Source organism: Grammomys surdaster, unplaced genomic scaffold (assembly GCF_004785775.1).
Source record: "Grammomys surdaster isolate TR1022 unplaced genomic scaffold, NIH_TR_1.0 125450, whole genome shotgun sequence".
In the NCBI taxonomy this organism is placed as follows: Eukaryota; Metazoa; Chordata; class Mammalia; order Rodentia; family Muridae; genus Grammomys; species Grammomys surdaster.
The window spans coordinates 23645-39355 of NW_021620314.1; the positions used below are offsets into that span (position 1 = coordinate 23645).

The following is a 15711-nucleotide window of genomic DNA, read 5'->3' on the forward strand; positions in this document are numbered from 1 at the left end:
TGAGCAGTTTTGTGTTTTGGTGACTTTCAGTGCAGATACTTGGAGAAGAGCTCAGTTTACATGCTAATTAAACCCACAGTGAATCTGGCAAATGCCTCCTAGGTCAGAGCTGTGACAAAAGAGCATTGAAAAGACTTTTATCCAAACAGTTGCCATGCCCATTTTCAAGGGTAAACCAGGCTCTTCTTTGTGCAGATCCTTCTAGTGGTGGCTGGTGAATCCAAATGGGATTTGTAGTCTCCCTGTCTGTAAGTGGTAGGGCTAACATGTTTTGTAACTGAGAAGCCCAGTGAGAGTGTATGTGGATGATCAGGGGGTAGTGTCTTTGTTTATGAATGATAGATACCAATTCTATTAAAAATAAACCAAAATACAGAAAATTAGCATAGTACATATGTTAGAACTTCCTTATCTGTAATCTCGAAATTATAAAATCCTGAAATAACATAGACCCCTAAAATTCCCTGTGAAGGTTTATTACACATGTAGTTTCATTGCTATTGCCAGAATGTTACAGACTAACATAGGGTGTGTTTCCAAATGGTCTACGATTGTATTATGAAATTAGAACATATTAAATTCCGGTTACAACTTGAACATTGATTTTTTTTAATTTGATGAAGTGTCAACATTGAACACTTTCCTTTTATGAGAAATCTGATTGTTAGAACTTCCTTCTCAGCTGAAAACTGAGTAATGAACTATCGTTTTATTCATGTGTTTTTAGAACATTGTGGTTTTGCTTTGGTGATGATGTTTTCTCATATAAAAGAAAATTTTAAAAAAACAAAAGAAAACTGAAAAGAATATATCGACAAACCTCTTACGGTGTTTATATTCTTCTTTGACATTTTTCCAAAAGCAGGTGTCCCAGAGTCAATACTACCTTTCTTATGGTAACCAAGTATTGTTATAGGTGACCCTCTTATCTGTAATAAAACATGATGAAAACCAACTTTGGGAGGAATGGGTACACATTATTTTGCATCTTGTAGACCTTAATGCATGATGTAAGTTAGGAACTGAAGACAGGAACTCAGAGACAGGTCATGAAGAAGAGGCTCTGGTGTAACACTGCCTATTGATGTGTTTTTAGTAGTTTCCTGAGCCTTATTTCTCCTTACATCAGTGACTACTTGGCATATCCATGAAAAGATCTTCCTGGAAGCTAAAGAAACTGGAAAGTGAGGCTGTGAAGCACCTCGACAATAAAGGTCAGTAGAATTCTGATTGGTCAGAACAAAGACTTATCCACAGATACAATGAGTGAACGGATCTCTTTCAGTTTGTAATTATTTTCTTTGTGTCATCCTATGTGGTCTATTTTAGGAAACCTTCAGGGACTTGAGTCTGCATGAGTGTGTGTTCTGAAGTGTGAGGTTTCAGTGGGGGAAGACCAGGGATAAGAACATAAACAGGACAGAAAGCTTGGGTTTGGAGGGCTATACAATTGGTGTATGTATATGTAATGTATTTGTGTGTTTGTTTGTGTGTGTGTGAATGTGTGTGTCTGGGTGTGTGTGTTTGTCATGGCATCCAGCTCTGGTTCCAGGACTCCATTTCCTGCCTTTTATCATGTTCAGATGCTGCTCAACAACTGTCTGGACAGGTGAAACAAAGTAGAGAATTTGTTGTATGGAGGGCAAGTAAGACCTTCTCCTATGATCTTCTGAGACAGTCTTAGCTTGTCCAGATATCTTTATTTTTCATGTAATCTCCTATTTCTTGTGTGTTCCATTCAGATATTTAAAATTGCTATGTTTCTTGCTTATTTGGTCTACATCCTCTACTTTTAAAATCTAATTTCTCTCTTTGTTTGATTCTTTATACCTGTAGGACTTTTCTTGAGCTTTGTTGTTGACATATTGGATTTTTGAGGTCTACTCTCATTTCAGCTTGTGTCTTCTTTAATTTTTTTTAGTTGAATTCTGTTCTCAAAGCCTGGATTGTCTTGTTCATTACATTGACTTGTTACATTAGACTTATGTTTGTGTATTCTTGGTCATCAAGGTGCGATTTAGCAAGGGGGCAACGTATAATATGTAGCTTTCTATGTTAGGAAAAGTTATGGATAGATGTTGAGAGTTATTTTAGCTATTTCTTGTTGTAGGAGGCTTTGGTGCTAGAATTTCTGGAACCATTAAAGGGCTCAGACACATGACATCATAAGTCTGGCTGTGATGCTTCATAGTTGTACTGAATCTTTGGTGGTGAGACTGTGTTGTTCTGGCTACATTTTTTGACAACCGATACAACCTATAGTTATAGAGACGATGAAACTTTAACTGAGAAGATATCCAAAGATATGGACCTGTAGGCTAGCCTGTAGAACATTTTCTCATTTAGTGACTGATGGGGGAGTGCCCATCCCATTGGTGTTGGTCCTACTTCTGGGGTATTGATTTGTGGTTCTATAAGAAACTGGAGGAACAAGGCAGTAAGTGGCAGCCCATCAATAATGTCTTTTGCATCAGGTCCTGCCTCCAGATTCCTGCCCTGTTTAAGTTTCTGCCCTGACTGACTTTGATGATAGTGATAAGAAAGTGTAAGGCAAATATCCCCTTTGAGTTTCTGCTTGCTTTTCTCCTGATGTCTTATTACATCAATTGTCACAAAGTAGTCCACTCATGGAGAGGAGTTTTAAAACCTGTGAAAACCACCTGCAGAGTGAGAGCTACTGCTACCATGCAGGTGAGACCTGAGATTACAACAACCATGATAGACACCTCAAACTGTTCTCTCATGTTTACAAGTTTACAATCTCACTCTGGTTCTCCCAGGAGCAAATTATAGTAGACAGGAATTTCCATCAACAAATGTGACTGGGGTCTCCCTCTCTGTATGTAATACAGTGGAATGATCTTAACTGCAGCCCATGTGACTTTTCCCTAAAGAATATACACGTGTAAAAGTGTATACAAGTGTATACAATTGTATACAAGTATACAAGTATAGTATAGAAATATAAATCTGATATTGTTGACAAGCATAGGTAAAAAAAAATATCAAGAGAAAACTAGTGACAATGACTACTCAAAGTCATGGATGCTCTATCAACTTTGATTTAATGAAGAAATATAGAAGAAAAATTTAAAAATCCCAAATAAAATAAATAAAATGAAATGAGTACAAATTATACCTAAATCATTGGGGTACATCAATGGACACATTTCCCCATTAAAAATACACAGGTTAACCAAATGAATGTGTATTTAATGAATGTGTATACTTCTGCTTTATACAAGGAAACCTATCTCAGCAGCAAAGATAGACATTACCTCACAGTAAAGGTGGAAGTAAGCTTTCTAAGCAATGAAGCCAAGAAGCAAGCTAGAGTAGCCACTGAAATATCTATTGAAATAGACTTTGAAGCAAAATTAATCAAAAGAGATGTGGAAGGATATTTTATATTGATCAAAGAAAAAAATGACCAAAAGGACACCTCAATTCTGAAAATCTATATCCCAAATCAAGGGCACCTACATTTTTAAAAGAAATATTAATGAAGATTAAATTGCACATTGAAACTCACATAAATAGTGGGAGACTTCAACAGCTGACTTTGACTAAAGGACAGATCATTGAAACAGAAACTAAACAGAGAAATAAAGAATCTAACAAAGGTTATGACTCCAATGGACCTAACAGATATCAACAGAACACTTAATCCAAACACAAAAGAATATACCTTATCCTCAGCTCCTCGAACTTTTCCCAAAATTGACCATATAATTAGTCACAAAGCAAGCATCAGTAGATAAAGTACCATTGAAATAACCCCTTGAATCCTATCAGATCACCATGGATTAAAGCTGGAGTTCAACAACAAGAGAAACAATAAAAGTCTACATATTTATGGAAACTGAACTGCTCACTACATAACAATCATGGGGGCAGGGAAGAAATAAATGATGAAAACACAACATATCCAAACTTATGGGACACAATGAAAGGAGTGCTAAGAGCAATAATCATAGCACTAAGTACATTTATAAAGATATTGGAGAATTCTCATACTAATGAATTAAAATATATATCTGAAAGCTCTAGAAAAAAAAGAAAAGTAAAAAGGAGCAAGCACACTCAAGAGGACTGAAGATGTAGTTAAACTTAGAGCTAAAGTCAAAGAATCAGAAACCAAGAGAACATTACAAACAATTAAGAAAACCAAAAGCTTGTTCTTTGAGAAAATCAACGACGTCGACAAAATCTTTGTGAAACTAACTGAAAGGCAGAAAGATTGTACCCAATTAACAAAAGTAGAAATTAAAAGGGAGACAAAGCAAAGTATACAGAGGAAGTTCAAGAGTCATTAGGACTTATTTCAAAAGTCTGTATTTCACAAAATAGGAAAATTTAAATGAAATTTACAATTCTACACACAGATACCAATTACCAAAGTTAAATCAATAGCAGAACTATCTAAAAAGTCCTACAACCCCTAAGGAAATAAACACAAAAAGTCTTTAAAATCTCCTAAACAATAAAGCCCAGGACCAGATGATTTTAGTACCAAATTCTATCAGACACTTTAAGAAGAGCTAATACCAATACTCCTCAAACTATTTTACAAAATAGAAACAGAAGGAACATTGCAATAGTCAACTTATGAGGCCCCATTCATCCTGATATCTAATTCACACAAAGACTCAAAAAAAAAAAGAGTACTTCAGATTGATTTCTCTTATAAACATTGATGCAAAATACTCAACAAAATACTTGTACCCTAACCTAATAACACTTCAAAGACATCATCCACCATGGTCAAGTAGGCTTCACCACGGAATGAAGGGGTGGTTCAATGAATGAGAGTATATCAATATAGTCTACCAAATAAACAAAATAAAATAAATTAAAAACCACAATCATCTCATTAGAAGCTGAAAGTGCCTTTGATAAAATCCAACATCCCTTTATGTTTAACGTCTTAGAAAGATAAGGGATACAAGGCACCTACCAAATCACAATAAAAGCAATATACAGCAAGGCAGTAGCTAACATCAAGTTAAATGACAAGAAACTTAAAGCAATTCCACTGAAATCAGGTAGAAGACAAGGTTGTCCACTCTCTCCCAGTCCATTATACGACTTGAAATTCTAGTAAGAGCAATAAGACAACAAAAGGTGATGAAGGGGTTACAAATTGGAAATGAAGAAAGTCAAAGTGTCATGTGCAGATGATGTATGAGCGTATACATAAATGATCCCTAAAATTCTACTAGAGAAGTATTGTAGGCAATAAACTCATTCAGCAAAGTGGCTATATAGAAAATTAAGACAACAAAATCAGTAGCCTTCTTTTTACAAATGATAAACAACCTGTAAGAAAACGTTAAAGAAACAAAACCCTTCAAAAGAGCCTCAAATAATATAAAATACTTTGATGTAACTCTAACCAATCAAGTTAAAGACCTGTATGACAAGAATTTCAAGTCTCTGTAGAAAGAAGTTGGAGAGAAGATATGAGAAAATGCAACGACTTCCCATGTGCATGGATCAGTTTGACAAATAGTGTGAAAATGGCTGTCTTACCAAAGAAATCTATAGATTTAATGAAACTCTCACCAAAATTTCGTATAATAATTTACAGATCGTGAAAAATCTATTTTCAAATTTATAGACAAACCACCAACAAACCCAGGATAGCTAAAACAATACTGAACAATGAAAGATCTAGTGGAGGTATCCCCATCACTATCTTCAACCTTTACTACAGAGAAATAGTTATAAAAGCTGCATGATTTTGCAAAAAAACAGATAGGTTGATCAACGGAATTTAATTAAGCACACTGAAATCAACCCACTCACCTATTGACACTTGATTTTTGACAAGGAAGCCATAATCAGCCAATGGAAAAGGGAGAGCATCTTCAACAAATGCTTTTGGTCTATCTGGCTATCTGTATAGAAGAATGCAAATGGATGCATATCTATCATACAGGACAAAAGTAAAGTCCAAGTGGATCAAAGACCTCAACATAAAACTGGATACACTAAATTTAATAGAACAGTTAATGGAGAATAGCCTGGAATTCATCAGTGCAGGAGACAACTTCCGAAACAAAACGAGTCTCAGGCATTACAGTTCCACCAAACAATCAGAGAAGGTGCTGTACCCGAGGCTGTTGAGGGAACTCTCTGCCTGTCGATCTTGTACCACTAAAAGGTCATCCATTTCTGGCCTCAGTGGGAAGGGATGTACCTAGTACCACAGTGACACACAGGGTAGGAATTCCCCTTCTCAAAACAGACCGGGGGATCCCGGTGGCAGTTCTGCACTCAACCTCACAAAACCCAGAGGAAGCTGGCCTCTCAGTAGCTCAGTAGCCTCGACAGTATCTTAGGTAATGAGACAGCAACACCCGCCCCAAACAGGGAGTAACTGGGACCCACTGGAACCCAGGAATTCACTCCTGGCCTGGAGCGTTGGTTCCTTCCTCTCTGGGCCTAAGCACTGAGCAGATCTTGCGCTCCAGCTCTAACCCCAGTAGTAACACCCACCCCACACACTTTTGAAACATCCAAGATAATAGGAAAGACAGGCACCAGTCAGAGACAGGGAAGGTGGCACTAAGGAAATCTAGATGAAGAAAGGCAAGCACAAGAACATAAGCATCAGTAACCCAGGGTACTTTGCATCATTAAAACTTAGTTCTCTCACACTAGAAAGTCCTAAATTCCCCATATAACCAGGAAAGCAAGGTTCCAATTTAAAATTACTTCTAATGATGTTGACAGAGGACTTTACAAAGGACATAAACACCACTCTCAAAGAATTTGAGGAGAACCCAGGTAAACAGGTAGAAGCCCTTAAAGAGGAAACAGAAAAATCCCTTAAAGAATTACAAGAGAATACAACCAAACAGGTGAAGGAATTGAACAAAACCATCCAGGACATAAAAATGGAAGTAGAAACAATAAGGAAATCACAAAGGGAGACTACCTCAGAGATAGAAAACCTAGGAAAAAAATGAGGAGTCATAGATGCAAGCGTTCCTAACAGAATACAAGAGACAGAAGAGAGAATTTCAGGTGCAGAAGATACCATAGAAAATATTGACACAATTGTCAAAGAAAATGCTAAAGGCAAAAAGTTCTTAACCAAAACATCCAGCAAATCCAGGACACAATGAGAAGACCAAACCTAAAAATAATAGGTATAGATGAGAGTGAAGATTCCCAACTTAAAGGGCCAATAAATAGCTTCAACAAAATTATAGACAAAAACTTCCCTAACCAAAGAATGAGATGCCCATAAACATACAAGAGGCCTACAGAATGACAAATAGACTAGACCAGAAAAGAAATACCTCCTGTCACATAATAATCAAAACATCAAATGCAGACAAAAAAGAAAGAATATTAAATGCAGTAAGGGAAAAAGGCCAAGTAACATATAAAGGCAGAGCTATCAGAATTACACCCGACCTCTCACCAGGTACTATAAAAGCGAGATGATCCTGAACATATATCATACAGATCCTAAGAGAACACAAATGCCAGCCCAGGCTACTATACCCAGCAAAACTCTCAATTACCATAGATGGAGAAACCAAGATATTCCATGACAAAACCAAATTTACACAGTATCTTCCCACAAACCCAGCATTACAAAGGATAATAGCAGGAAAGCTCCAATACAAGGAGGGAAATCATACCCTAGAAAGAGCAAGAAAGTAATCCTCTTCCAACAAATCCAAAAGAAGATATCCACACAAAGATAATTCCACCTCTAATAACAAAAATATCAGGAAGCAACAATCACTGTTTCTTAATATCTCTTGACATCAATGGACTCAATTCCCCAATAAAAACATATAGGCTAATGGACTGGATAAGCAAACAGGACCCAGCAGTTTGCTGCATACAGGAAACCCACCTCAGTGACAAAGACAGACACTACCTCAGAGTAAAATGTTGGAAACAATTTTTCAAGCAAATGGTCCTAAGAAACAAGCTGGAGTAACCATTCTAAAACCTCCATCCCAAGAACACAAAGGGAGGGACTCATGGCTCCACCTGTATAGGTAGTTGAGGTTGGCCTTGTCAGGCATCAGTGGAAGTGGAGGGCCTTTGTGCCTGAAAGTTTGGATTCCCTAGTGTTGGAGAATTTAAGAGCAGGAAGGCGGGGATGGAAGGATGGTGGGAGCACACCCTCACAGAAACTCCCAGAATTATATGGATTAGACATGACAGAGGCAGGCCGCCAGAAGACTAGATCCCAGAATTCAAACAAAAAATTATCTTGATACTAAAATTTGTTTTGAGAATTGTATATTGCAGAATACATAGCCTTGGTGTATCTACTCATCAAGCAAGCTGAGCAGACCTGTTCGAACCTCTGATGTCCTGAAATTTCAGCTGGATGCAATGAAGACACAGACATCAGAGGCTTATCAATTTATTCTTCCCCCTACCCCTCTTCTAATATCTCAACACCAGTAATCAGCTTGAAGAAGTTAATGAAGAGTTGGCACTGCTATTCCCTGGGCTTGGGGACTAAGATGGTTAAAATTGGGCTATCTTTCTAGGGAAAAGTAGTGGTTTTGTTGGAACAGAGAGGAATAGCTAGGATTTATTTCACAGCCATAACTTATTGGTAGAAATCTGTATAACTGTTATTAAGCTGAATTCATACTTTCTTAAAGGGTTCAAAATTTACTTTGATTTCAAATTTAAGGTTTTCATTGGTACAAGTTTCTTATTGATATAGAAGTGATATTAATATTGTTACTCTCATAGGCATTGTGCCTATATAACACATTTGGGAATACAAGGCTTAGACCCAGTCCTTCTTTAACTTTTTTAACTGATTTGAGATGGTTTGCCTGTGAGTTAAGGGCCTAGAGCAAATGCATGGCTCTAAGTTTATTGTTAGGGTGTTTTCTATATTTTATTTAGAAATAGCTGAGAGGAGTTAACAGACAACAGTTCAGATTGCCTTACATGGATAGTTGATTTTCAAAATGTCAGAAGTCCACAGAATTGACACTACAAACATTTCTATATTAATGTTCATTTTGATTAGAGACCTGTATGCTCCTGACAGCTTCCTGTCTTGGATTCTAAGAACAAATTGAGCATCTATGGAGTACTTCAGTTGTGGTGAGATAGCCACTAGACAAGAATTGCCTCTTTTCTTCTACAGACAAATTACTGTCCAGAAAAGGACGCACTTGTGGAATAGTCGACTGATTATATCTGCCAAGACAGAGTAATCAGCCCTTAATAATTCTGCAACACTAGGTCTGTCAGATGATACAAACTGGTATAGTTATGCTCTAATTGTATTTTGAGAGAAAATTTTATTTTAACAGGAAGGGTGATATGTAGGAAGAGCTAAGGTGGGAGAAGTAAGGAGAAGAGGAGGAGGAGAGAAGGATTTAGGAGATGAGAGAGAGAGAGAGAGAGAGAGAGAGAGAGAGAGAGAGAGAGAGAGAGACAGAGAGAGACAGAGAGACAGAGAGACAGAGAGAGAGAGACAGAGAGAGACAGAGAAACAGAGGAACATGGAGGTGGATGTTCGCATGTCTCCTCCAGTCAAAGGTAGTTGGTATATCTAGGTTGGGTATTGGGTTACACTTCTGATTGTATGGGCATCTCATTATTGAGCATTACCAAACTTCCGAAGCCTTTGATTAACATTTAAAAAAAGAATGCTGTCCCTAATGATTTAAATAAAATAAATTCCCAATGAAAATGAAATAAAATAGGACCACTGGGGGAAAAAAACAAAAACAGAAACAACAACAACAACAAAAACAGAAGGGGAAGGCATATTTGGAGGATTACTTGCTCGAGGGGGGCAATGACAGGGGAGCAGGGCTGATAGTGGGTTGTAAAGGAAATAAATAAAGAAATCTAATTTTTAAAAAGACCAAATAATAAATAAATGGGACCTCATGAAACTGAAAAGCTTCTGTAAGTCTAATGACACTATCAATATGACCAAATGAGAGTCTACAGATTTGGAAAATATCTTCACTACAGGAGACAGAGGGTTAAACTCCAAAACACATAAGGAACTCAAGAAGTTAAGACACAAAAAGTCCAGATAACCCAATTAAAAAATTGGACTACAGACCTAAACAGAAAACTCTCCTCAGAGGAATCTTGAATGACTGAGAACCATTTAAAGAGGTAAGACTACAGCAACCAAACAGAAACCTCATATAGTTCTCTCAGGTTCCCAAACTCACCCTGGCTCTTCTAGAACCAAATTTTAGTAGACAGGAATTGCCATGAGGAAATAGGATTGAAGGCTCTCTCTCTTTTTATGACAAAGCAGAATAAAAGGTGGGAAGGGTTTTCAAGCTGAGAGACACCAAATGCAAAGAAACACATACAGAGGCCCATGGGTTGGACACATATTTATGACCACAATTCTATTATTATCAGGTAAAAAATTGAATAAAGGAAAGTATGAATGTGTAGGATTACCTTTTACTTGTTGGGGAATGCTTTTGGTTCTAAAATAAAGTCTAGTATTCAGAACTTCTTGCCTGGGATAACAAACACACATACACACACACAAACACACACACATACACACAAACACACACACACACACACACAAACAGAGAGAGAGAGAGAGAGAGAGAGAGAGAGAGAGAGAGTAAGACAGAGAGACAGAAAAAGAAACATGTTAAAAATCTATAGAAATACATGAAGGAAGTTTTATAGTATAATTTAAATTTTTTTTATTTAATTATTTCAATGTGTGGTATCTTCTTCAGGTTTTGCAAGTCTATAGACCTTAAATTCTGTTATTCAGGTAAGGTGTCTATCACCAGATTCTGTGTTTGGCACCACTTTTTTTAGAGGTAATATCCTTAATTTAAATAGGACATACAAAGAAATTAAGCCAAGCACACACATAAGTAAAAAAGCTATGAAGTACATACTCCAATTGGAAGGAGATAAAGGCACAGGAGCTGGCCCACTGTCTATACTACCTCCATGGCCATGTAGTTGACAGTCTGGGGGTTCCCATGTGAGGTCACAATGGCAGTGCTGTTTATTGTTGCAGACTCCATGCATATGGCAAACGATTGTTGAACAGTTACTTGACAGAATGGACTGGTGTACACACTTTCTGTCAATACATAAATGCTGTGGACCACAAACTGTGCCATCGTTCACTGCTCCAATGTCATCTAAGGTTATTCCAAAATGATAGTCTATAGTCCAACAGGTGATATTACTGAAGTGAGTGGAATGCAATGTTTCATGGTTTCTCCTTTGGGGAAGTACTGTCACATTCTCACACTGAATTCGCCCACAGTGTACATTAGCTAGTTTGCATCCTATGTATTTATGGGCATCAATACCACAGTTACCAAAGCGGTCACCCCGTTTGTTCATTTCCATGTAGCAAATTCCACTTGCACTTCGACTTCCATTGCCAAAAATCTTCCGACACTGTTCATCATGTTGATGACACTCCATCTTATAGCAATAACCACCGCCACTGCAAGGGCTTCCGACTTCTTTATACACATCTGTTGGACACTCAGCTGAAGTTCCATTGCACCACTCTGGAAGGTCACACTCATTTTTCTCTTTTCTACACACTGAGCCTGTTTGAAGGAACTGGCAATGTTGGCAACAAAGCCCAGAAGCACATTGGGCACCAGGTTTGAGAACACAGTCCTCGCTACAGCATGGATCTTTTGAACAGGATTCAGAGCTCCCACAATCACACTGCTCTCCTTCCTCAACTAAGTTATTCCCACATTCAGTCAGGTTTGTTGTTACTAGTGTTTCTAGTGTTTCTGGTGTATCGTATAAGCAAGTTCTTGGAAAAAGAAATGAATATAGATATTCGAAACTACAGTTGCTGAATTTGGGGGAATTTGATTTATAGGCAGCCATTAGGCAGGTTTTTCTCCCACAATAACAATCCTTTACATCATGTATCAAACCCAAGTTATGACCCATCTCATGTGCTACAACGAATGCGATGTCTAACATGTCATCAGACACAAAACTGATAACTGCACAATTAAGAGTTAAACAAACAGTAGCTACATAAGCTAACCCTAAAGATATACCATAACCATGTCTGGCAAAAAGGTGTATAACATCATATCTAATTTCATTGCCAACTGAGGCTCGCTTCCAATCGGAGAAATCACGTAGAACATTAGATATACTTTGTTCTACATTGATATGATTTTGTTCAGTCCACACTTCAAGTTTGGTTAAAACCACATCCATACTTATTTGAAGATAATAACCATTTATTCCATTGACTATTTGCAACATATCTTGAAGACAAGTTGTGGTATTGTTGTTTCTATAAACATAACGTTTATGGTCTATTACAACAAAATAATCAATAAACCTATGGTGGGTCCACCAATTTTCATATGGGATTTGCAAAAGTGTTGAGGCAACTCTTTCTTGAAGCTTCATTTGTCTTGCTATTTCATCTTCAGTTAACCCGCATCTCATGGGAATTGATTCTGACTCCTCACTGTCTAGTTCGTAAGCCAGATGTTCAAATGTTGAAGTTGAGCTCTTGGGCATGATTTCATAAGTTGTGCCATTTATGTCTAGTATGCCTTGCAAACTCCCAAAACAGGTGTGAACAATGACCAAGGATTCTGGGTCTTCATCCACATAGCCATGGTAGTAGCAGTCATTCTGCACAAAAGGCTGTTCTTCAAGTGGATCACCTTGGTCACTATAAGTGAGTAATAAGAAGTTTCTGGATATCAAGTTTTTCTTTGGTTTCATAGTGATTATGTGTCTCTGCCCACGAATGTGCAGACTATAGGACAGCCAAGCTCGTGAAATATTATTCCTGCTAGAGACATTGACCCTCAAGGGTATCACTACTTCTGGAAGGCTACTGTACTTAGCATGTCCAGTTGGTGACCATGCAGAGAAGAAGAACATCTTCCACAGGTACATCTTAATGTACATCTTCCTTTCATGGACCAGGACCTTATCCACAGTCACTATATCCTATTAGAGACAACGGAAGATCTTGGAAAGTCCTTGCTCTCTTATTCCTCAGTTTTTGGAGTCAGCTCTGTCCTTTAATGGCATGTCTTCTGACAGAATTGGGTCCTAAGAGCAGCAGGACTACAAGAAACAGGTAAATAAGGGCAAACACAGCAATTGGTAAATCATGGTCAAGGTAAATTTGATCATATAACTGCAGCCTGTTGGGCCCCATTTAGTCCCTGGTTTCAGCCTTATGGACAAACCCGAGCCTGGCTCGAATTTCTGTGGCCATGTGGGAGACCCTAAGCCTGGCTAGAGTTTTGATACCTATTTCACTCACTTCCGTATCCAGGTGACTCAGCAAGACCTGTTTGTCCCTGTCTCTGCCCCTCCATTGCTAATGTAGAGCTTTGCCCTTGTCCTTGTCATTCACCCCATACTCTCTGTTACCCTTCCCTGCTTCCTATGTCATCTCACTCCACCAAAAATCCCTGTCCCTAAATTTGGAGTTTATATATGTGAGAGGATAAAGCAATGAAGTTGAGCTCCTGCTTCAACAAGACTCCTGGCCCTGTGTGTTTCTTTTGGGACACTGACACTCACCATTTGGCTCAGCCCCAGAGAGAGGTGGTAGGATTGGGAATGCTCTCCTTTTGCCTGGACCTGCTGGCAAGCAGCTGACAGACAGACTGGTGCCCCCTGTGAGGAACTTCTCTCCCATCCTCTTGATACATGAATACTGATGGGCCAGTCTGTCTGCAGGTGAGTGTACTCCCATAAGATATGGGACAGTCTACATCTAACTCTGATATCCTTCTCCCAATTCTCCAACTAATCCATTCCATGCTCCTCCTCCTTCTGTGCCCTCTGTTACTCTGCCTTATTCCATAGGAGGTCCTAACTCAAGAGTAACCACTCACTTCTATCCAGTCAACCTTAACCCTGGGGGCACTCCCTACCATTGTAGGTCGGAAGAACTACTTTCCATACTGGTTGAAAACAAGGAAAAGGCCAAGGAGCCTCCTTCTGCTGAAGAGGCATCTGAACCAATAGTGAAACCAAAACATAGTCCTTGTGGGTCATCACCAAAAGAACCTCTTTATCCCTTTTTGGACCACTTTGGCAATGGCCCTTGGCTGGCCTCCAAGCAGGCGATAAAACTGGCCTCCCAAGACCCCTCTAACAACCCTTCTCAGACCTCTGAAGGGACCTCTGAGCCTTACAATAATGAGGGGCTTGGCACCCAGTACATGACCAGGTTTTACCCAGTGAATGTCAACCCTGGAAGTAATCAGTGAACCGCCTGGTACCCTTGGGAACCCCAAGATCTTAAAAACTAAAGAAGGCCGTGACTCAGGATGGGCCAAGCTCCCTCTGTACTGAGACTATTCCTGCTGCCAGGCATGTGTTGCTCGAGACTGGAAATACTTGATTAAGACAGTTCAGTCTGGGCCTATGTTTCTTAAGTTTCTGGCATATTTTAATGAGGAATGCTTCACAGGTAGAAAGGAACCAGAATGCCCAACTAGCCATACAAATGAGCACTGTGATGCTCTCTGGTGCCTTAGACCAATACTCCAAAGGTGCCCAACAAGCAGCTATTCTGAACCCCTACCAGGATCAGGTCAGAGCCATTGACCTTGCTGCCTGGAGGAAACTTGATCAAGGGCCCTCTGGGTCCCAAATAGCAGGGATTAATCAGAAATCTACTGAGGACCTTACCTTCTTCATTGACAGAGTTCAAAAGAGCATGCAAAGCAAATTCCTAGTGGGTGACTTTTGATACCACTTTGTTTGCTCTCTGATCTGGGATGGGATGAATGGTGATCACAAACTTGCCTGTGTATGGTTATGCAACTAGGCTTATTGACAGGTGGAACATGGCCACCAGAGATGTAGGCTCGTCCTCCTTTCAGACTAGGGCCCTGGCCACTGCTCATAAGGAGGCCCAAAAGGAAAATATGACTGACTGTTCTTGTTAATGCCCTCCAACATACGTTAGTCAGCAGGGAATGGACCTATTTTGGTGTGGGAATGATGGTCATTTTAAAAAAGAGTGCCTTAATTTGACAAATGCTGTCTTACATCCTACAAACTGTTCACCAAGTACCCCTTGGCCCAGGTTCAAGGAGAGCTTTCATTGGGCTAGGAGCCTTAAATGTAAATTTGTTTTCAATGGCCTGACTTCAAACTCCACAGGAGGGCTAACCCCATCTCGATTAAATAAGGGGAAACCTCCAGTTAGGGCTAACTGGTCTGTGCCTCTTTTCCAGGGCTCTCCCCTATGATGACTCTTGCCATTGGTTGGGAAAACTTTCTGGTTCCTCAAAGGAGGAAGCCCCCTACTCTTGGAAGCTTGTTCCTGGTTCGCCTTTTACTGGGCATGGCGGAGAATCAACCACATGGGAGACCACCTCCTGGCTTTCCAGGGGGGACCATGATGGCTATAGAAGTGAGGTGTGCCCTCTTGTGGTGGTTGGCCTTACTGCTAACCTTTTGAGCCAAGTCATCCTTGGAAAGACAGAGGCCTTTATGACTACTGATCACAAAAAAAAAAAAAAAATTATTTATGATCTGTTAGATACTAAAAAATGTGAACAGTCTTTTATACAGGGAAAGATAGTGAGAAGTTTGACTTTTCTATTATTTTTGTTAATTTTGGTGGGCCTGATTCTAGGTTTGAGTGGATGGTTATCCCCCAAGGCATGGCCAGTAGCCCCCTCCCCCCACCCTCCCCACCCTGTCACACACACCATG

General features: G+C 39.2%; 1 protein-coding gene across 2 annotated transcripts; it reads right to left on the reverse strand.

Moving 5' to 3' along the window:
• Window positions 1–1706: 1706 nt before the first annotated feature.
• On the reverse strand, window positions 1707–12963 carry LOC114637936 (disintegrin and metalloproteinase domain-containing protein 26A-like). Of its 2 annotated transcripts, XM_028786257.1 has the most exons (3): window positions 10877–12930; window positions 3632–3662; window positions 1707–1715 (listed from the first exon to the last, which is right to left on the reverse strand). In XM_028786257.1, the coding sequence occupies exons 1-3, from the start codon at window positions 12928–12930 to the stop codon at window positions 1707–1709; spliced, it is 2094 nt and encodes a 697-aa protein (XP_028642090.1). The 2 variants fall into 2 exon arrangements, with proteins under 2 accessions (XP_028642090.1, XP_028642091.1); XM_028786258.1 differs by lacking the exons at window positions 1707–1715; window positions 3632–3662 and having other exon boundaries at window positions 10771–12963.
• Between the last annotated feature and the right edge of the window lie 2748 nt (window positions 12964–15711).